Source organism: Miniopterus natalensis, chromosome 3 (genome assembly GCF_054644295.1).
Source record: "Miniopterus natalensis isolate mMinNat1 chromosome 3, mMinNat1.hap1, whole genome shotgun sequence".
NCBI classification, from domain to species: domain Eukaryota; kingdom Metazoa; phylum Chordata; class Mammalia; order Chiroptera; family Miniopteridae; genus Miniopterus; species Miniopterus natalensis.
This window is the reverse complement of record NC_142083.1, coordinates 60,664,430-60,688,548: the sequence shown is the minus strand read 5'-3', so window position 1 is coordinate 60,688,548 and position 24,119 is coordinate 60,664,430. Positions and strand designations below refer to the sequence as shown.

The following is a 24,119-nucleotide window of genomic DNA, read 5'->3' as shown; positions in this document are numbered from 1 at the left end:
TATTATGAAATATACTTTTAAAAGATTGTTTCCCGATGTTCACATAGTCAGAAGACAACTTTCTGAATATCAGTTTCCTGAATAATGCTATTTAAGCAGCTCAGCCTTAAGCAAATGAGAAGCAGTGAGAATGTATTTGGTGAGTAAATCTCAACACACAACACATTTTCCATTGTTAACGATAAATTCTTATGAGAGGATAACACAAGACTATGTGGCTTTATACCAGCATGGTTGGGATTTCAAAGTAGGATTTTGCATTACCAGAAGAGATGAATAATAGTATTAGATAAAGAATGATGGAAATATCTTTGATAGTTCAAGATAAGAGAGATACCTTTATTTAAAGAAACAAGTCAAATGCCATCTTACCTTAAGCTTGCGCCGGGCGTTGAATTCTTGGAGCTTCTTTTGAGCAGTATCCATGTGTACAAAATTGGCTGCTTTACCTGTGACCCATGGGTGCTGGAGAGCTTGGAAGGTAGTCAGACGTTTCTTAGGATCCAAGACAATTAATTTTCTGACCTGGAGTGATAAAGAGCCATAGGGAGATTTTTATGGTGACTTAGGCTTGCCCCTCTGCTTGGGAACTTCTGGGTCCTTTTCTGTTTCCCTAGAAGTACCACTGAAAGTACTTAAAAAAAAATTTTTTTTAACCCCTCAGAGATCACTTGGGTAAGAATGGCTTCAGCCAGTGGTAGCTGAGGGAGTCTGAAAAAATAGTGGTGTGGGCCACCTGAGAGCCCAACTGTCAGATGACTTTCCAATAAGGTCAAAGAACCAGGTCCTGGCTGGCCTGGGGACTGAAAGCTCTTTCAAGGAGAACCAGCGACTGAATGATTCTAGGCTGCACTTCGCATCGCTTAGGATTCAGAACTTCTAATACATCTCTGCGGGGATGAAATCATTCGCTCATCATCATTCTTTCCGTGGGGATTAAATGACAAATGGGGCTAGTATCACAGCCTTTATGACTATGCCGCAATTCATACATTTACGGTTCTCCCTAATCCTTTGAGGTCTTGGAGGAATAAGCAGAGTGCTGGGATAAAAGCCTATTTAGAAGTAAAGGTGTCAGTGGCTTGTGGGCATAATTTGTTTAAAGGACTGAATTCAACCGATGGCAGCCCATTCTGGCCTGCTTGTGAGAATGAGCAGACAATAGGTTGCCAGGAAGATCAACAACCCAAATAATTCCTGGTCATGGGCTAAGAAGGGGGTATCTGGAATGAGTCAGAGACTCTGAAATCAGAAGGCATGTTCAGACCCTACTTATGTCTCTAACAACTTTTGTGGCCCTAGACAAAGACCCACATCTGGACTGAGTGCCGGTGGACACTCTCCTGGGCCCTTTCCAGAGCTTCCTGCCTGCTCTCTATCTGTGAGTCTGTCTCTCTTTTGCTCGGGAGTTCAGTTTGTTCATTAAATTCCACATATGAGTGAAATCATATGGCACTTGTCTTTCTCTGGCTTATTTCACTTAGCATATAACCGTTTCCATAACCTTATCAATTCATAAAGGAGAGATGGAAGGAAGCTCAGGAAGATTCAGTGACTTGTCTAAGGTCAAACAGCTTGTAACTGGTGGAAGCTGTATTCAAACTCAGGTCTGTGCTACCTCAGAGCTCATCTTGTGGTCACTACACCGTAGTGGTTCCCAGGCAGTTGGTTTCTCCGGCCTTTGCTCATGTGTAAAAGGAGGAACTTTGAATGATTTAAGGCCTAAGGTCTTTTCTAACTCCAATTATCTAAGAAGAACTGAACACAGGCTAACAAAATCTGGCAGCGTGTCAAATGAAGAATAAATATTTGGTTCTCCTTTTGCTGCTTTTCTGTAAATTATGCAAAGAATGTGTCTTTGGGGTAGAGACACTGCTCAGGCTTAAAGTCTGAGAAGAGGTGGAGGGAGGCATAGATAACTAAGAAAACACACACACAGCAGTAAATGAAAATCTGACAGTAGTCATAGCTATCATGGGTTGAACAGGTGAACTAATACTTTTATGGCAATGATGCCTAATCGTTAACATCCTTCACAATTACTTCCTTCCCTCCCATTCCCCAATCATCCTTTTTCTCCTCCCCATCATCACTGTCCTCTTTCTCATGAAAATGCAAAGAATTTATTGAAAGCCAATAGGTACTACAAATTTACATATACCAGCATCAATCTTTACATTTGAAGATACTGAAGCACTGAACTGTTAAGAAGCTTGCTGAAGGTCAGAGAGATCCAGGACCCAACTCCTACAGCGCCCCCTCCAACCTGAGCCCCCCACTCATGGGCACTGTCGCCTCTGTTGAAAACAGAATAGGCGCGGGTTCTGCTCACAAGTACATATTTACGGGCTCGCGGATTCCTTTAGTTGTGAAGTTTTATAAATGTATTGACCAGCAGGATTTAGTTACATGAAGAAACATCATTGCTAACCCTTTTACCCATTTAATTTTGAGATAGGTACCAGTGTCATCCCAGATAAGAAAACTAAAGCACAGAGAGGTTAGATAACAAGCCCAAGGTTATACCTTTAGGTTATGAGGGGGAGGGGGGGTGGACTTGGATCCAGCTGTGTCAAATTTTAAAAGCCCATGGTCTCTGTCTTGATTGATTGTTTCATTCCGTAAACATTCACTGAGTCTGTATCACGCGCCCCTATGGCACTAAGATCTGGGCAAACATACTTCATCCTCTTTGGAAGTTTACAATATAACTAAGGAAGGCTTTTGCACAGGTAAATATAAGTGATGAGTGTCATGAAAGAGGGAGGAAGCCCAGGGACCAAGGAACAATGTGGCAAAAAGAAGGAACCAGTTGTAGGAGGAGGAACTGCCAAAGGGGGGCAGACTAAGCCTCCCAGAGGATGTCCAATGGCAGCTATGGCTTGAAGGTAAGAATCACCCCTGCAAGAAGGGTGTGTGTGTGTGTGTGTGTGTGATGGTGGGGAGGAAGAGGGAGGAAGAATGGAGGAAAGAACAGTTATAAAGTAGAAGAGAGGGCAATGGCCCATATCCAGGGCTACACAGATGAGGGATTGGAAGTCTGGTGCACTGGAGTGCAGAGTCCAGAGGAGAGTGATGTGACCTAAGTGGCACAGGAAAGAGTAACAGGCTCCAGACTGGGCAGTGTGTGTAGAGCTTGTTATAGATCTTAGATTTTACCCTAAGAGCCTTAAAGCAGGAGAGTGATTTATTTATAAGACCATTCTTCTGGATCCTGTGTAGAGAAGGGCCTGAGAAGAGGCGGGAAGGCCAGATAGGAGGTTGTGGCAATGGCCCAGTGGAGCTTGGATTGGACAGTGGTGGTGGAAAGAACAGGATGGAGTCAAGAGGCGTTTAGGAGTGTGAGGCCTGACCTGAGGGCAAAGCTGGGAGGACACATCTACATGTCACATATACTGCCTCTCTTCGGCTTCTGCTTCTAAGGCACGCTGGAAAAGTCGTGCCTACAGGGGATCTGCCTCATGAAAGAGCATGGATGGTAAGGAGGAAATGTGTGGAGGGGGAAAAGCTTTGGATAAGGGGTCTGGACACCTGGATCATTAGTTCCCGACACTGACTTTCTACTGGGAAGCTATGTGACCTTCGGGCAGTCATTTTGCTTCTCTGGGCTTTAGCACATTCATCTTAGAAATGGGGGGAAGTCATCTTAAATGACTCCTAAAATTCCTTGGAGATCTAATCTTTGTGATCCAAAAGTCAGCTTTTAGTAGTTTCTGGAGAGGATTGATGGTAAATGTTTTAATCCCATCCTAGTATCCTCTTTATTTCAGAACAGGTGGGCCATCTCCCCACTCATTTCCTAAATGCAAACAAACTTCAATATAAGCTTGAGTGACAAGCCAAGTAAAACAAACCAACAACAACAAGAACAAAAAACAAACAAAATGTACTGTTAGTATAGTGTCACTTGTTTACAATGCCCATGATGCATGATGGGACTTGTGTTAGTATCAGGATATTTTAATAAGTTGAAACATTTCAAGAAAAAATGTTTTATTTGAAATACAACCAAATCTAGGTAATAGCAAGCCATGTTAAAACGATTATTCTATGGAAGTGATATTTGGATTCGCCCAGCACATCTGTCTTGTCTTCCTTAATAAGGCTCTACACTGACAAGGTGGAAAATAATCATTAATTAATACTGCAGTAATTTGTAATTTTTGCTAATTCAGCTAACGAGTCAAACATATCTATTTTTCATTATCTGTAAGGAAAATATATTTGCATTGTTTTATTAAAAACACAATTATAAAGAAATAAAGTATTAAGAAGGGCACATTTTAAAAAGGATACTGCCCATTAATCAGATAAAAATGGATGTGAGGGATTTTATTTTATTTTGTTTTGGTCACACTTACCAAGTCCTTGGCATTTAGAGATACTTCATCCCACCAGGGGGAGATAAAGTAATATTCACAATTCAGAATCCTCCTGAACATGAACTGATCGCCTCTTTCGTCGTAGAACGGTTCAAATCCACAAAGTCTAGAGGGACAAGAGATGGGGAATAAAATGTCCTTAAAAGTCTACATGTATTTCACATTTCTGTAGACATTCAAGGCTGTTCTTTCTCACAGCTTCCTGTTACGAATGCAAGTCTATTCAGCACAAGTATGAAATCGCCTTGTTACCATTCACTTTTGAGAGTGTAAACACACAATCATGTCTTCAGGGGGCAGAAACAGATACAAAACCAACTTAGGGTTTTTAAAAAAGCAGTTCTAATAATATTAATAATCATGACACAAAACAACAATGATGATAGCTAACATCATTACAGGCATCATGCTCATGACTCTCCATAAACTTTTTCACCAGGAATCGAGACTTCACCCTCTCCCACTGCAGCGTCCGCACAGAGGATCGGGCTCCAGCATAGGAGAGAAAGGAGCACGTGTCCACACCTTCACAAGGAGGCAGCTCAGCCTTACCTGGCCTCCGGTGCCCCCTCCACAACACTAGAAAAATATAGCCTGTTGTTGGTTAGTTATGGAGACGTTAGCCAGCTTTCCAGGTTTAGTTTAGGGAACTCTTGTGTTTCCCCTTTTGGAAATCTAGAGAGAAGTGATAGTTCTGAAGGCATAGTACGCAAATGCCTTCCTTTCATCACAATCACGTTGGCAAATCTGTGCGTTGGTGACAGGTGAAAAGTTTGTCGTGTCAGCCTGAAGTGCCAAAAACGAAAGAAATGTGACACACAGCAGTGTACACACACATTACACACACACACATACACACACACACGGAGTACAGAAACCCTTCAGAAACGGAAATATTCGAATGCTGACAAGGGCAGTTTAAGAGGGTATTAGGGTCACACAGGCCTGAAGTGTGAATGTACAATACAAGGTAGGGCCAGGCCATTGGGCAGAACTGCAGTGTTGAAAGCCGAAGGACAGTTTGAATCCTTGACATTATCTGATTCTGACTGTGACTTCAGCATTACCGAAGTTGCTTTTGTCTGTGGGGACAAAGGGTTTAGGTATAAAGGGGAGAGGGATGAGCATTCCTGTGAGAAACAGCAAAACGGCCTTCATCTCCAGTCTACTGTCGTCCTTAGAAACAGCAGAGTCACAACCCAAAATGGCCTGGTGGAACTTTCAATAATAAAGGAGATGCACAGGTCCAAGGACACAGTCCACTGGAGAAAATGTTCCAGTGAACCTTGCCTGGTAGACTTCATCAATTATTAATGAACTACAGATTAAATAAAAAGTCCCCAGACCCCCTGGCAACCGGCAAGGAGACACCTGATTGGTGGTGTCAGGAGCAAAGCAGACGTGCAGTCCTTGGTTCATCCTAGCTCCATGCCCGTGTGGGTGGCAGAGCTGACAGAAGTTAGACCAGAATTAAGGGATATTAGTTGTAAACGGCAATCTTATTTTCATTCTGGGTGTTCCAACTGCTTGCTTTCAACCAACACCTATTAATTAATGACCTTAAGTAAACTAGGAGAAAGGACCTTGACAGACTTTTAAAATTATTTTCAGGGCTATAATAAGACGTGTCTCCAATGATCACACATTTTTCTCTTCATTTTTCCATGTCAGTGGCAATACATGGAGTTTAACTCATTCCATATTTTAGTTTTTCAAGGCGAATGTAACTTAATTTCCTACCTTCATCTGTCCGAGTTCCTATTCAGCCTTAATGCTTTAAACTCCTCCCATAACATTTCAACATGAAATTGTAACTGGTTGGGTATATTTACATTTTAGGCGCAAACCTGACTCATTATTTGTGTAGTTCAGTTTTTCACTTAATCTCCAGAACTGTGAAAATAAATTTCTGTGTTTAAGCCACCTGGTCTGTGGTATTTTGTTATGGCAGCCTGATCTGACAATACACTTTCTTTTACACCCTCTAAAATCTCTTTACAGACTTGAATATACAGGTTCCAACAATTAACCCTGCAGTATCCTCGAAATGACAACCAAATCTACTTGATTTGAATTAAATTCTGGAACTCATTGATATCTTGCTTTTTAGCTGTTCTAGACATCTTCCTCACCAGGCATTCTTCCATCATTTTTTCTTAGTTCCCTTGTGTTCGTCTGCAATTCCATCATCTCTTTGGCAGATTTCTTGAAACCCCTTGTTTATTAGTAGACAGGAGCTCAGGAATGGAATTGGGGATAACAGAGAGTGAGACATTTAGCCCATTTTTTTCTACCGGAGAAAATGTTTCTCTGAGTTTAGGGTATTAAACTCGAGATCCTTGAGAATCTAACATATAGGAAACAAAATTGATAGCCAAAACACATTTAAACCATTTCTGATAAGAAATGTACCAGTTTGGGATTGCTTAAGAGATTAAACAGCTATTTTTCCCTTTAAAAAGAACCAATACCCTAATTATTTTGACCAGATGCAAGTAAGTAAAATAAGAGCTTTTGAAATAGGTGAACATGAGTTTCACATTCATTATTATCACCAAATAATGAACTGTTCCCCAAATCTGCTATGCATTGCACAGCAGAATGAAACATAAAAAGCCCTGGACAGAAGTTTTAGGCCCAAGAAAATTACAAAAAAAAAAGCAATGCTCATTTTCAGAAAATTCTATCATTAACTATATTTAGTGTGTCATAGAAAATCTCAAAAAGTCAAAACTTAATCTTGCTTTTAATGAGGACTGTGAGTACCTAGCAAATATCATAGCAAAGGCAGACAGTTTGCATAAAGATTGCTTTTCTTCACTTACAGGATGTAGGTGATTATCCCTACAGACCACATGTCCACCTCAGGTCCGTAGGCACAGCCTCTAAGAATTTCAGGTGCTGCAGGAAGAGCAAAAATTGTGTTAAACTGGAGCTAAAATCAACACCTACATTTGAATAACAGGCAATGGGGAAGAAATGAATTCATCAACATAAACTTCAGAACAGTTTCTAACCAATCTTCTCTCCCCAAACCAAAGTAGGAGGCTACAAATTCTTATGTCTATGTTAGTGGGAGAAATTATAGTCTCTCTGTGTTCAGAGTGCATAAAAAGAAAGCTATTAGCTTTAATATTCTACATCATGTAGAGCTCTGTCTCTGCTACAAAAGACCCCTTACTTCAAAGGGAGCTTTGTACATGGAAAAGAAAGGAAGGAAAGTTTAGCATAGTAAGAAAAACAGGTACAAGTATGCTGCCTTGAGAACTCGGTCTGCTTGGAGCACAGGGTGTCCATGTATGTGTGTGTGACAGTGTACAGGCCAGAGACCAGGGCAGATGGTGGGAAGGACTGGAAAGTCACTTGTGCTGAAAGGTTGGACCAGGAGCCAGGAGGCACCCTGGCATATGCCCCTCTACGGTATTGAGAACTACACATAGGTCCCCCGAGAGCAGCTGTCCCCATGAGTCTGAGATTGTGAACTGAGAAAGAAGGGTTTCCCTGGGTATAATGAGGCTCCTCCAATCAGCCCTGCCCACACTGTGAAGGAAGAAGGGATCTCAACTACAAAACAGCCCTGTAGTATGGAACTGTGAAGAGGTCTTTCATGTTTTTACTTTTGCAGCTGTGAAAATGTAGTTAACTGAGCCTAATCATTTGCCCCAAGGATCCGTAGTAAGGCGCTGTTGGTTTGCCTTACTAACAAAGGAAGCACAGAAGTGAGGGCTCTAACATCTATGCAGAAATAGGGCTCAGGACGACAGCCCAGAGGGTCCTGTTTCTATTTTGAACAAAAGTGCTGTAGGTGTCAGTGGGGTCTCTGAGGAAGGAGCTGATTGATGAATAATCAAGGCTGGAGGCCTTGGGGACGGGGGCACCACACCACATGCCTCCTTCCCACTGGGGATGGGAGAGCAAGGGAACTGGATCTCTGTCCACCCAGGTAGGCTGAAAGTGCCATATTGCCAAAGTGAGCTCTAGAAGGAAGCTGTCCTCATGGGACTCTGGATTTAACTTATAGGAAGAAACACAGTGGATTTTCCCCTGACATATTCCCATCGGCTCCCTTCTCCCCATCCTTTCCAATCAGGATAGTCTCATTCTTGTAGAACTTGTGTTCCATTAGCTACAGGAGATGGAGAGCCTGCGTGGTGAAATGGGAGTGGGCCTTACAGAGCTCTAAGCTGCAAGTTAGCAAGTTCACCCTTGACAGAATCATATCTGGGGCCAAGGAGTTTTTCTCATCCATAGGCAATTTATTCCTAGAAAATTTCCCTTTTAAGATGTAATTAACATAATTAAGAAAAATGCATGCTCCATGCCAACACCATGCACTCTGTCAGGTTAGTTTTCATTTCCCAGAGCAATCTGTACCCCACAGACGGTTCCTCAGGGCCCCAGCAGCCCCGACACTGAACTCCCACTCACAAATGCTTTGTTCGTCATAGTGCGTTGGAAGCTCAAGTTAGCCTGCCACTCTCACGAGAGATCCTATGCCTGTCTGTGTCTCAGAGCTGTTCAGTCTGGGAGCTGAAATGCATGCACAGAAAGTGCTCTCCCTGCTCAGTTCTTCACAGCAGTGAAGTGCTACCAAGTCCCACACTGCCATTTAAACATAAATACAGAAGTATGCTGGGGAGAGTCTTACATTTTCTGGGTCTTGGTTTCTACCTCTAAAATATGAATGAACTGGACTGGCTGTTTCCAAGTTTACTTTGAGTTTTAACCTGCAGGCTACTGGGATGTCGGTAAAGGGAGAGTCACTGACAGTTTAAGCAAGAGGAGACGACAAGCGCTCTACCTGCGGAGCCTGCCAGAGTGCCTTCTGTGGCTGCTGCTCCGTGGGCTCATCTGTCGGCTCCTGTGAAATCAACCCTCCCAGCCTCTGCTGTCTAGAGGTCAGCACGTTGTCTCAAAGGTCAGGTGCTTCCTCTGGCCATTCTTCATAGCTCCCAGGCGAACAGCCCCGGATAAAGTGAATCCCGTGGAACAAACTTCCTTTGAACCCACTTTATAGAGCATCTAGATTTCTTACTGGGCATGGCAATATCTGCTCCCCCTTCACAGCACTGGGTGCAGCCTTACTTTCCAGAGGCAATGTATTTCCTCGTAAGGCACGTGCTGCAATGTGAGTACACTCGTGGTGTGAAAAGCTAAACTTTCCACCATGAGGCTCACTGAGGCAAAAGGAATATAGAATGTTTTTGTCCCCCAGAACAAATTTCTCTTAAAAATATTTTAATAAAGGAATTTATAATATTTATTAATCGTAAAATAAAATTTGGGTGAAACAAACTCTAAACACCTAGACACAATTAGATACCATTCCTACTATCCTTTAAATATTTTCCATTACTAGTTAATGTGACCTTGACTTCAGAGCCAGCAAAACATACAATTGTGATCTATCCCTTTCCAAGAGCCAAAGGTTTTCAAGAATGAATTTCAGGCTTTGGCACACCAGGGCTTCAAGTCTCCTAGGTATCAAATGTCCTTGCAGGTGAGTCTACAAATCCATGATTTTCTTAGAGTGAGAAATAGTTAACTACTTCCAATTTAGTTCAAGAAAAGACATCAGCTAGTCCACCTTTCAATGCTATAAGCACATCTTGCTATCCTTCATATCTTTTCTCACCTCATTGCCAAAACAAAAACCAACAAAGTGGAGGAAGGAGAAAATCATTTCAGGTGTAATAGAGTCTTTCAGAATGAATTTAAAATAATTTAGAGTCATCTTTTCTGAAATAGTCAATAATCATTTATTGATTTTCCTGGCTATCTTCTAAGTGGATCTAAGTTTTCTGCCCATTCTTAAAATTGCCTTATCATTAATGCTATTGCCCATAGAACACTCAATTCTACAGAGCTCCTAGGAGAAGACATACTGCAACCTCCAATACAGGATGATTTTGGAACTGCCAAGATACCAGACATACCTTTTTAAAAAGCAATTTTAACTGAATATAAAATTATATTAAAACCCCAACTCTAATTATAACATTTATTCACCAGTATGCCACTTAGACCTCACAGTCCTGTTGTTTGTTTTTTAATAAGATCATGGTACCGTTAAAATATCTAGAGATTGATTTCTATCTAGAGATAGGAGTGAATGCTGATTTACTAAATAAACCCACTGTACCCCAGTTCTGGACATGGTTTTACATAAAAGACATCAGGTGTGACCTACGACACGCAGGGACCCTCCGTGCTAGGTTTTCCCTCTTTTCCTAAAGCCCTAGGAGGAAAAGAGAGGATGATTTTCATCCTCGATTGCACCTTCATTTTGTCAATGCCTAGATGAGCTTTATGATCCCTTCCTACCTGTTGAGTGAAAACTACAGCGTGGCATTCTTTATCAGAAGGCTTTTTCAAACTCCTGTTAACTGTTTGGAGAAAGACAAATCCAACAGAGACTGAGGTGAATGAAATCAACAGGTTCACTCATTCACTCATTAAAGAAATTGTGAGCGATCTATTAAGCACCTGCTGTATGACAGGCAGTGTGCTAGGTGGTGCTAGGGGAAGAATAATGGGAAGTTAAAGAGAACAAGCCTCTGCCATCATGGAGCCTACAGTTTGGTGGGGGAGGTAGATATTAATCAAGAAAACCATGTGAAGAAACACAAAGTGGTTGCTGGAAGTGCTTACAGGGACAGCGTCTCTGAGAGAGGGCTGACCTGGTCAGAATGAGCAAGCAGTTTAGCCTGAGATGTAAAGGACCTGGAGAAGCTAACTAGGCAAAGGGAGAGAGGGTGGTGATTGGGGAAAGAGAGAGAAGAGGGTTCCTGGTGGAGAAAGCACATATGAAGGGACCTCGAGGCAGGAAGGAGCAAGGGGCAGTCAGGAGCTGGGAGAAGTCAGTGTGGCTGGAGCACCGCCCTGCGTGTGCAGCGAGGCTCAGCTGTGATGAGCACAGGGCAGGCAGGTCACAGCCAGGCTGCAGATTCCAGGTCAGGGCTGCTGTTTGTTTTTAAATTCTCTCCTATGATTTCATTTTAGCAATTCAAAACCTATGGGGGGGGGGGGGAATCTATTTTCATCTTAAAGCCTGAATCTGTCTTTGCTCCTATCGTACAGCATAGGGCAGTTTTCACTGTAGAGGCTTGTCTTGAATTCAGTTTCTTGGGGCCACAAAAATCCACTGGCATCACCAGCACAGCCTCCAGAAGTCTCTCTAAACTTGGCCTCTGGGGAGTGAGCAGTGAGAAAGGAGGAGAGTTATTTATCTGTCAGAACCAGAAGAGCAGTGTCTGGAAATAGTCTCTGCTTTTTCTCTGTTCCCAACTTGACCCAGAAACCCATCAGAGAGGATGCACTTGGGCAGCCTCTGACAAGTGGCAGAGGGCCCACGCTGGGTGGACTCCTATGTTACTGTGTTGCATACATTTGGCAAGTACAGGGCACAACCTTTTTAACTCTGTCATGTGCAATTTTTGCTCTGACAGCAGAGAAGAAAGGCAATGTCCCAGTGCCCTGCGCTGAGTGTTAGAGTAAAGCTGCGGATCAGACTGGGAGGCCGCAGGAGCAGCCCTGTCTGTCGGTTTCCTGCAGCGCCTCCTGGAATCCTACCAATTCTCTGCCTGCAGTGCTGCGAAGGGTGGGAAGCACTGAGGAGGCCCTGAGGCCTCTGTCACTTTCGTTATCTATGACTTGTTAGCGAGGAGAAAATAGTTTGAATGATGTTTTAAAACACAAATGATATGTTTTATGTTCTAAATCGTCCTTTCCATTTTCCTGGGCTCTCGGTCTTTTACACTAGAAGTATCAGTCAATCCACCCCTCTCTAAATAATTTTCATTTAAGTTGTTCAAAAAGTCTTTGTCGTGCGAACTGTGTAATATTTCTCTCTAAATCTTATAAATGGGTGAAGAAAGCTAGCCTGTTTCCTTTTTTCCCCCCCCAATATTTTTACTGATTTCAGACAGAGGAAGAAGGAGAGAGATAGAAACCTCAATGATAAGAGAGTCCTTGATCAGCTGCCTCCTGCCTGCCCCCTACTGGGGATCAAGCCTGCAACCTGGGCATGTGCCCTGACCGGGAATTGAACAGCAATCTTCTGGATCATATGTCGCCGCTCGACCGCTGAGCCACACCGGCCGGGCTAGCCTGTTTCTTTTCCTCACCTTACTTTTCATGAATACCTTGAAGAGGAAATAAAATATTTTGAGAACACCTAGTACTTTCCAGAAGAGAAAAAAATAAACAGAGCTTCCTCTTATTACCATTGAAAGTTTCATTCCTATGAAATCCCCTTTTCTGTGATTCCATGGGAGGGCTCCTCCCACCTTGGAGTGCTCACTGTTTGTCCCGAATCTTAATCAGACTGGATCTCCTGGTCACTTTATAGTTGTGACGGCTTCTGGCCCAGGACAGCAAAGGAAGATTAGCTGTTGAAAAGCTGCCTTTCCACTTGTGTGGGGTGAGGTGGGGTATAAATAAAGAAACCTAATAAATACGCCCAACTCATCCTAATACTGAAACGATTTAAGAATCTCTTTTGTATATGGAGATGCAAATGTAAAGTAATGGACTTAGAATTCAAACTCTGACTCATGTTAAGTCTGGAAAATACTGGGTTTTGCTTTAGAGGTGCTATAAATCTTACTGATAACTATCAATAATGATTCTTTTGAAACTTTTTATTTTATTTTATGCATATCTCTTTAGCAGCAACATTCTAAAATGGAACATTCTGCAGGGTGTTCAGGGCCCAAGTAACATATTTTAAGCAAGTCTTCTACCCACTTGCCATCAATCACCTCTTCCTTCTGACTCTTTGCCTCGCATCATTCCACCCTCAGATGTGTAATAACGGAGCTGAGCCTCACAGCACTGTGAATTCTCTGACACGGCTGGTTCTGTTCCTAAAGTAGTCACTTAGAGTTACAAAGAAGTGGGTGCAGAAAGTGATTTACAGTATGGAGAGCCAGAAGTTAAGGATTACCAGGACCTGAAAAAGCTGTCTCTAAACCAAAGAGAACAGGAAAAGTGAGGATATGATGTTGGTAAGAATCTCTTTAGACTCAATTTTATCAGCCATCTCAGGCAAATTATATTTGGTTAACTTTGATTTAACTAGGTAGTTGCCATACTCCTCAACTTAGTTGATATATATGTATATATACACATACACACACACACAAAGCTTTAGTGGTAATATTTAAAAACCATGTACCGTATACCTTCTGGGTTATACAAAAATTAGCAGGACTCTTCCTCCCTTCCCTTGTTGATAGCCCTGAACCCTGAGAGATGAGTCAATGAGCTTTTGTGACCATTTTCCAACCCAGGGAGGCAGCCCCTTCTACTCCCATAGCTTTAGATGTTAAAATATTGTTTTGTATATTGAGCCCCAAATCTGTCCCTTACAGGATTCATTCACAATTCCTAATTCTGTCCTGTGGAGCTCCCTCTGCTATTTGATATCTTTGAATGATAAATGTGGTTCCTTCTCCTCTCTCTGGCCTCTTAATGGTATTGCCCAGGGATCAATCTGGGTCATTTCCTTTTCTATCTGGATAGTCTCATGACTTTAAATAGCACCTATATGCTGATAATGCCCACGTTTGTATCAACAGCCATGTCCTTGCTCCTGGACTTCGAACAAATACATTCTTCTCCCACATGTCATCTCCTCTTGCATAGCTAACAGGCATCTCAAAATCAACAAGCTTACCTGTTGCTCCAAAAGTCTTCCAGTAAATGCCAGCTCTATTCCTCCAGTTGGAGCTCTCTGATCCCCTCTCACCTACTGTTTCCCGCCTCGTCACTGCTCTCCAACCAACCAGCCTCCTTGCTGGACCTTAAAGGCACCCAGGCGTGTTCCTGCCTCAGGGTTGGTGTGCTCTGTCCTCTCTACCTGGAACGTTCTTTCCCTAGACATCATGGGCTTGTTCTCTCCCTCACCTCATTCAAGTCTTTGCTCTTATGTTCCCCCTGAGAGGTCTTCCCTGGTCACCCTGTTTAAACTGCAGACTGGGCTCCCAGCACTTCCTATTCTTTTTCCCAACTCTATATTCTTCCACAGAAACCATCACCCCTTTTCATCTAATTTGCACATTCAGTTTGTTTATTATATGTCTTTGCCCACTAAAATGTACCATCCTTAAAGAGAAGAGGTTTTGTCTGTTTGTTTTTTCACTGCTGTATTTCTAGCACCTAGAACACTGCCTGGCGTACAACAGGAGTTCAGTAAATATTTATTAAATAAAAAAAGGAGCAAACATCTACAAAATTGAAGTTCTACAGAATACACATTGTTTAGGTCAGTACCAGACTAATGCAGAGACCCCAAGAGATGCATTTCCTCTAGAAGTCAAACTCCCAAGGCAGCTTACAATAAGCTCGCATTCAACCCGCAGAGTCTTGTCCTCTGCAAGGTCAGGAACAAAGGAGCTATGGACTTTGCTCACCACTTTTTCCTTTACCTGGCACTTGTTCATTTGGATCAGGCATCGAAAGCATGCCTCTGGGACAGTCATATGATGGCGTGGGGACACAGTCTGTCTTGGGGACAAAGGGCTGTCCCCAAGACAGGAACAGGAGCAGGAGCTGGATCTGGGCCCCTTCGCCCACCCGCTTAGCACTCTCTCTCCTCTCACCTTCCCAACTCCCTTCCTATTGTCGACAAGCCCCGTGGGAACCCTCGTGTACACACGCTCGCCTGTCAAGCAGAATATTACAGAACGCGCAGTTGACATTTTACTGGGGATTTAATTCTTCTAGTTTTTAAAAAGTTCACAGTAGAAAGAAAGTCATCATTGGGGGTGTTTAATTAATTCTCAGATGAGATCATCCCTGACGTGACTCGATTACCAATGTCATTTGATACTCTTATTATTTCAGCTCAGCTCTTTAGTCCTCTGCATGGAACAAAAACACATCTTTTAAGAAACTCTTCTGAAGGCCTGTGTTTTATACTTACTTCTTTTATTTCATATAAATATTCCTACATTTTTCACATTTGTCTATGAGTTCTTAGGGCAGAAATCTCTTCTGACTGTAGGTTGCTGAAAAATTGTCTTTGATTTTGGTATAGTGACCATAACAGGTTATTTCTTTAAAACATTGTAATGTGTCAACAAACATGGGATTATCACTGTAACAATGACACCCTGGAAAATGCCAAGAGATATTAAATTCTTAATAGCTCTGGACACTGAAAATAAAACCTGAATAAATAGACAAGTAGAAATATGAAATATAAACATACACAGTTTACTTAAACTTATGAGTGAATTAGATAGTTGGTATTAGAAATATTTTTTTATCAACCCATCACCGTCTTAGCTTCTTTTTTACTCTAACAGTTTGTAGAGTAGGCCCTTGAAGAATGTGGGCATGAACTGCACAGGTTCACGTACACACAGATTTTTTTCAATAAATACATGTAGTACTGTAAATGTATTTTCTTTTCCTCATGATTTTCTTAATAACATTTTCTTTTCTCTAGCCTTATTTTAAGAATACGGCACATAGTACATATATAAAATATGTGTTAATCGACTTTAGTGATTGGTAAGGCTCCCCCTCAATAAAAGATTATTGATAGTTAAGTTTTGGGGAAGTCAGAAGTTATATACAGATTTTTTACTGAAGGGGGGTGGTGCCCCTAAACCCCAAGTTGTTCAAGGGTCAACTATCCTTCTTTTTTGTAATTGGCATGGGTAGGTTTGAACACCCGAAGACTTTAAGTCTTAAATATCTAAACCAGTTAAGACATTTTGGTAGTAATATTGCATAGTCACGTTGTAGCACATTTGTCAGGAGTCATGGCCCAATGGATTTTTTTTTGGAAACCTATTTCTTTTCCTAAGAACAAGTTGTCGAGCATTTCTTTAATGTTGAACTCTTCATGGACTATTTCAGAGAACTAGTCATTGATTTCATTTAGCTGGGTCACAAATTTTAATTTTCTGGCCTGGAGTTTTGTTTCAACTGGGCACATTTCCCAGGAAATAATATTTGCTTAAACACGCAGCATCTGCGATTTTTATTTTGAGATTCACTTTTAGAAGAACGCTCCAGGATAAAGGGTCTATGAATGAGACCGAATATGTGGCTTTTCCTTTTTTTATTTCTTGACAAATGACAAATGACATAACATAAACACCCACTTTCCAGTGTACATAGCGATAATTGACCCAGGATGCAATTATAAGCAAGGAAACAAGCTCACACCTTCCCTCTCCATCAATTATAGGGGCCTCAAACACTTCAAGTTAAATGTAAAGTCTGTGTAAAGTCACATTTTCAGGAGCATGACAGTGATTCTCACCAGTCTTGTACTTGGATCTCACTTCTAATTCATTCTATAAATGGACAGTTTCCTCCCCACCTAAGTATCTCAGAAGGACACACACCAAACTGATGACAGTACTTATATGTGATGAGGGGAGAAGGGGCTAGAACTGAGGGTGAACCTCACAGGGGACTTTAGCCTTGTCCACGGACGGCCTAATTGTAAGACAGATAAACAAAAATAGTCATTATTATATTAAATTTTAAAAAATTCAGAACTCTGCATCTTTCCTCTGTTCTAGGCCACCCACTTCCTCTGCCCTGATGTTACTGTGACTTCTGTTTTTCCTTAACTCAGCTTTTCCATTTTTTTTTAGTGTTACTATACACAGGTGTGTTTTTTAAATCCTACCCCCTCATTTACTCCCACTTTGAGGCAACACTTTAGTGTATTTCCTTTTGGGTTAAGAGAATGTATAAATAAATGTGTTTATTTATAGATAATTTAGACCATACTCTTGTAATTAAACACACTGAACTTGTTTTTAACTTCCAAGCCTGCCTCAGACTATAAAAGTGCTTCCATACATTTATTTAGTACTTCACAGTCGACAAAGCACATTAATTTTCTGTCCCAATTCTCTCCCCTCCTCGCACCGCACTTTTCTTGCTTCTTTCCCCTCCTTTTCTTTTCATATAGCTAAGGACTCCTTCCTGGTGAGCCTCTACCAGGACAGCCGAGTGGAAGGATTATCCTGATCACACTCAGCCACCCAATCCCCTCTTTCCCCATTATACAGAACCCTAGGGCAATATGGATATTTGCAGGGGGAAGAATAGTAAATGGAAAATAAGCCTTCATTATAAGGTGTCATTATCTGTAAGACAGGCTTATTTATGGCAAGGCCAAGCATCTGATATGGTATTTTTACAATCATTTTACATCTAAAAAATAAATGATTGGATTTAGGAGTAGGTGAAATACATTATCTGCCAAGAAGCTGTTTATGGAGTGACAATAAACTGTGTGTAGATTTCTGACATGAGAAGGACAAGAGAGAGCATTTACAACAGCTTTCTAATTTGTCTTTTTTTTTGCCTCTTTTCTCCTCAAATCCATCTGTCATAATGTCACCGTCAGGATATTTATAAAATACAGATTTGATTTAAATACATGATGGTTCTGATTAAGAACCTTTGATAGATTACTATTATCTATCAAAGCAATTTGGAATTGTTTAGGCTGATGTACAAACTCTTTGAAAATACGGTCCGTCTGACCTTTCCAAGTCCATCTGTATCCTCTCTACCAAGGAGTCTATGTTCCAGTCTTGCAAAGTGATGAAGTAACAAACAGTCCCTGAACTTGCCAGATGCTACCACTCCTCTGTGACTTTTTCTGTGCCTGCTGACAAAGAATACCTTGTGGCCGCCTCTTCACTTGTTAAACCCCTATTCATCCTTCAGTGCCCAGCTGAAATGCTCCTCTCTCTGTACCCTTGAGCCTTTGGCTCAGATAAATATAAAACGTACCATAATAAACTCTGATTAATTGAGTACAGGTCTTTCTGTTATAGTCCACAAAATCCTTGAAGGGCAAAACCATATTGTATTTATTTATAGAGTCTCAGTGTTTAAGATGGAGTCTATAAGACAACCAATGTTCATTTTATCAATGAATGAATCATTCATTCATAGAATGGCCATTCTGTAATGCTGCAAAAGAGAACTGCACTTACCACTATTATGAAAGCCCCTGAAAGGCTGCTGCTCTCTCTCTGTCACAGAAGGGGCTCTGAGAGATCACTAATGCAATCGCTTCCTGATCTTCCCATTCCAGGGCTGTTCGATCCTCAGGAATTGCTCCAGCCTGCCTACCTCCTTGGAATACTTAGTGTTTGATATTAGATAACAATTACTAAATTACTCATCAGCTTTCTTGGGGGAAATCCTTAATTTGCTTTATTATTTTTTTTCTCAGTTCTCTTTCAATGCTCCTATCAATTGGTTGGCAATTAGTGATCATAAATGGGCAACCCCATTTGGCACATGGTACTAAATTCAGCCCCCCCCCACCCCCCACCCGCCCCAGTCTTGGAGATCTGGAGGCACGAGAGAAATCCAGGAGGAGAGCTAATAAAGATGCATGAGGTAGAGAAAGGGGAAGCGCGCATGGCGCCATTAGAAGAGAAGGGTCATGGCAGGCTGTCAGCTGACGGTGCTGAGGAAAATAAAACATACAAAAATGAAACAAGAAGATGCCCATAGGGAACTTGGTGTAGTGCAATAATTTTCACTTGTTTTCTCTCGGAATGGGAATCTTACTCCTGAGCTCGTGGTAGAGACAGCCAGTTGTCTAATGCAATACTCACCTTGAGTAACAGAGCCCTGAACTCAGCTGGGGTAGCAACATGCCAGCTCCTGAGGCAGTGTGAAGGCTGTAACTAAGTACTGGCCAAAAGGATCTAAGTGGAAGTGGGGGGCTTCAGTAAGTCTACTTAACAGTGTAAAGGTACACCCTTTTTTAGTATTTTCTCCTTCCTGTTGTGTAGAATGCAGATGCAATGACTGATTTCCAGCAGCCATTCTGGACCACGAGGCAGCATACTGAGAAATGGTAGAGCAAGACAGAAAAAGCCTAGATCCTTGGCACTAAGAGCCATCACACCTGCCGAGCCATAGCTATAGCACCCACCAGGGTTGCCTATCTTTAGGTTTCTAACATGAGAGAAATCAACTACTATCTTGCTGAAGCCACAGTTATTTTGATTTTTAAAAATTCACTCCTAATTGATAAACTACTGTTGTCCACAAAGAGCTTAAGATCCAGAACAAGAATATTTGACACAGGGTAAAATGCTAAAAGAAATATAAGTACACTTAGTTCTGTGTAATTAATGAATTCATGAACAACTGAGCAGCAATTTAGATTTACCAGGAAAACTAACTAGTTAACGGCAAAATTATAAAATGTTTATGTGAACATGAAACCTGAGGAAATGGGAGAAATCATGCATGAAGCTACTAATATTGACTACAGATATTTAGATTTTTACTTCTTACAATAACCAAGTAATAACTTTTGACATTTAAAAAATTAAAATAGAAAACATTTTAAACTAAAAGCAATAACTGAAAAATATTTCTATAAAGGAAAACTATATTGATTTATCTATATTGCTTTTTTAAAGAGGAAATTCTACAATTCTGTTTATAGGCTCTTGGATACCTGGATTCCCATCTCTGATCCATTAACTACTAGAATCTTGGGAAAATCATACTCATCGGACCCTAATAAAGTGAGAATGTTAGTAAATAAACTTTACAGTTTCTTCCAGCATTTACATCCTATGAATTTAATTGTACATTTGTTTCGGGGGATGTCATACTGCACTTTTCCAGTCTGATTGCTATGAATTCAGTAGTTAAAATGAGTTAGTTATGTAGCTTTTATGTGTCTATTTCTTTTTTTTAAAGGTATTTTATTGATTTTTTAAAATATTCTTAAAATTGATTTTTAGAGAGAGAGGAAGGGAGAGGAGAGAGAAACACTGATGAGAGAGAAACACAGATCAGCTGCCTCCTGATCGCCCCCTACTGGGGCTGAATCTGCAACCCAGGCATGTGCCCTGAGAGGGAATTGAACCGGTAACCTTTCAGTGCACTGGATGACACCAACCATAGGAGCCATACTGGCCAGGGAATAATGTGTCTATTTCTGATGCCATGGAACAGTAAGACAGGTAACTCCAAATACCACCCTTTTCCTACAGTTCCATAATGGCTTTTCCATGCACATAACATGGTATATCTTAACGTGCTATACTTTTTTGGATTACATGTCGTCCCCACATAGATTGTGAGCAGGCGGGGCTGGGAGCTAGAAATGTGTCTCCCTAGTGCAAGCCCTGGCTTGGGTTTACAACAGGTGGTTTTGTTGAAGAGATGAGCGAGTGAAGGAAGACTTGTGTAAAAAGGTGACGATCTTTAGCTGGTTTGGCTCAGTGGTTAGAGAGTCGGCCTACTGACTGAAGGGTCCAGGGTTCGATTTTGGTCAAGGGCACATACCTTGGTTGCAGGTTCGATTCTCTTTCTCTCTCCCCCTCCCACTCTCTCTGAAAAGCAATGGAAAAAAATATCCTCAGGTGAGGATTAAAAAAAAAAAAAAAAGATGATTCTAAAAGAAACTGATGGCTAATCTTGTGACTGATCATTTGTAATCTTGTCTCTTTTCTAGATTAGGATTTTAATTGACTTGTGACATATTCATGAGTCACAATATATTTAGAAATTTTTGATAACTTTTGCAAGCTTTGGGTTGTGGCCAGATGAATTTAGCCATCAAGAAAAAAAGAATGAATCTCATCCTGGCATGGATTAACAGCTATTGTTTTGTCTCTCTATTGTCTCTCTATTGTTTTGGACTGTACGTGGGGTGACTTCAGGCCATCCTGGGAGATTGGGCAAGAGGATGTGAGGACGGTTGCACTGTCCATCTCCAGAAACCGGGGAACTCTGGCGAGGAAACCCCACCTGAGGCCCTTCTGTAAATGAGGCTAGGCCAGTGCCATCAGTGTGAACTAGGGACTACCCCATTCTCTCTGTTGTTCTATATATCACCTGAATTAATGACACACACTTCCTCACACACCTTCCCAAGTAAAAGCAGAAAAGGAAAGTGACAAAGCTCATGGCTTTAGTTTCAAACACAAAGCTGTTTCCCTGTCTTCTTCCCTAGTGATGATCTTTCTACTCCTGAGTGGGCCCAAAAGGCAGATGCAGAGCACCCAGTCCTTCCTCCCTGCGCCCCTGCCACCCCTTCTGTTCTAGAAGGGGTGCCTTACAACTGGCATTATAGAACCTCTCATGAAGAAAAAGTGGTGTATCGTCGATATATGCCTTCCTGCGGGTATTTGCATCAAATTGTAAACATTTTAAATAGAGATATTAGGAGTTAAAATATCAGAAAATTGAATAAAAATAGGTTTCAAATGACAATAAAGGTGAAATATCAGTACTAAAGAGCGTACCACAATACCCTGGCGTTCCACACACCGTCTTCATGAGCACTTGATGTTCCACAATTTTGGAGAGTCCAAAATCAGCTAACAACACAAGGAAAAAAAATTAATAAAGCTAGTTTTTTCTCAGCTTTTATAAGATGACACAATACTTCTGTTATTCAAAATAAAACTAGCTCATTTGTTTGCCTGTTTTTTTGTATTTGATGATGGGTAGATGTAGGTGGGGACCTGTCACCAGGGAGAGAAAACTAAAAAAAGGGATAATAATAATTTAAGTCTTGCTTTAAACTGGAGAGAAATATGAGTCCTAAATACATTTTATACTTTAATCTGTAATTCCCAGCTTTTAGCAAATAGGCTATTTTTTCTTGAATAGTTGCAATAGGTATATTTTGTTAAATATTAATTCTGAGATTTATGAAACGAACTCTAAAGGACAATGCAGAATTAGTGATATAATTCAGAACTGTTAACCCATTGGAAGAAATCTAAATAAAAAATTAGACTTTCATATGTGTCAAAGAAATTAACAGAAACATCAAAATGTTTACTCTACTTCAAAATAATGTCACTCCCTAGTGTGCTTGAATGGATAAGAATTTACTCTTGTATGAGGAATGTGACTCTTTTTTCCCCCTGCAAAAATCTTATTTATTCCTCAGAATATTACCTAGATAAAACATCATCAAAAGTTGCTATCATTATGGTCTGCTTGCTGGGCTACATCGGTCTCACTCAGGAAACACCAGGAACCCTTTTAAGGCCATTCTCAAGAGAGGCAGGTGCAGGATTGATGCCATTTTAGACTTCAAAGGTAAACCCACTTTTCCACGGAGGCGCCGATCCTTATCAGAGAAAGCAGCAGGAAGTCCTTCAGAAAGAGAGGCGCTCCGGCCTAAATTAGTATCTATCCATCCATTTAAAGAAATTTCTTTAAGGACAGAGTCTGTGAAAGCGACGTGAAAGGAACCGGGACCCCCCTGCGGCCGGCGGCCTTTCAGGAGTGATTATGCCAGCACGTGGCTGCCCGCGGGCTGCAGCATCTTTCCTTCAGTTCTCGCATTCGCGAGGCACCTGATGTCCTTTGGGCTCCTCGGTGGGAAGTATGACTTAGTTTCAAAGGTGTTAACACTTACCAATGCAGGGAACTCGTCAGATTAGCATGATAAAGGAGAGCACCTAGGGAGCCAAGTCCTTCAGAGGTTTCAATTTTAAAAAAGTTAAATCCTGTACAGGCCAGACAAAACAGATTCTGCAAAGAGAATCCATCTAAAATAAATTTTACTTTTTTTTTTTTTCAAATGAAGATTTGTTTTGGAAGGCACATGGAAAGTGATTTTTATATACCTTTTTCTAAAATGCTGACTGAGAAACCTCTTTGGGTAGATCAGAATTTCCCAAAGTTCATCTTTGTAGTTCTTCAAAAATGAGTACTGGAGGAAAACAAGGTTTCCAGAGTCAAAGAAGGTTTGGGGAAAGCCTCACAGGCCACTTTATGAGATGTCAGTGTACACGTTAGTAGTTTTAAGGTCTGGGGGAAGTCATGTACAAATAAAAATCTTGTTTAAGTTGGCATTTTCTAACATATTCTAACTTATCACCTCCACAAATCACTTCCACCTTCCCCCAAAGGGACTGATTCATCCTTGGTCACTCAGCTGTGGAACCAGCTTCCTGTGGGGTGCACTTTGGGAAACACGTCTCAGTTTCTCTCTGTTCATAGAAACAAGTGACCTAGAGCCTAAATTCACTGGTAGGTACCAAACATTTTGTGTCAAAGTTCTTGATTATCTAAAATTAAGCTCCTTCTAATTTGTGGAATAAAAGTTAATAACCAGGAAAGAAGTGTTATGCTATCTGTGATTTTCTTCTACATAAACATATCTACAAAATACAGTCACCTCCAGAAGTTCCTGTTATTTCCAAGAGTTGTGATTCCTTTGTGTGTCTGGTAACGCAGCACTAACTTCAGGAACTAATTCCAGATTAATATTCCAGGATAGTGCACAGACGTCCAACACTGTGCATTATTCCTTTACAGATAGCAAATATCCAAGGAAATTGAATGGAGGTGAAATTGGATGGAGCCATATTTAAAACTTCCACAGAATAAATTTCTTCTGCTCTGGGAAAAGGGGTCATAAGACATCAGGATATGTCCTCACCAATTTTGAGTGGTGCATCTGGGGCTGGAGTTGCATAGAGAAGATTCTCTGGTTTGAGATCACGATGGACAATCCCATTTTCATGGAGGTACTAAACAGGGAATATAATAAAATAACATTCATTTAATTATATTTATGGTTCCAACATTTATATTTATTATTTTCAGAATTGTAACAATCTTTACTAAGTTATGTGATTCAACAACACACACATATTATAATTTAAAAATAAGCACCATAAAGAAAAATGCTTTAAACTATACATCATTCTAGAATAGCATTTATATACATATATATATATATTT

At 41.0% G+C, this 24,119-nt stretch overlaps 1 protein-coding gene across 2 annotated transcripts in view; it reads right to left on the bottom strand.

The window, feature by feature from the left end:
* CAMK4 (calcium/calmodulin dependent protein kinase IV) overlaps positions 1-24,119 on the bottom strand; it is a 138,182-nt gene that overhangs the window by 3,975 nt on the left and 110,088 nt on the right. For both annotated transcript variants that reach the window (XM_087815488.1, XM_087815489.1), the window contains 5 exons: positions 23,815-23,905; positions 21,656-21,730; positions 7,208-7,283; positions 4,362-4,488; positions 373-525 (listed from right to left, as the gene is read on the bottom strand). In XM_087815488.1, the coding sequence (XP_087671614.1) occupies positions 373-525; positions 4,362-4,488; positions 7,208-7,283; positions 21,656-21,730; positions 23,815-23,905 (522 nt within the window). The remainder of the gene's footprint in view (positions 1-372; positions 526-4,361; positions 4,489-7,207; positions 7,284-21,655; positions 21,731-23,814; positions 23,906-24,119) is intronic.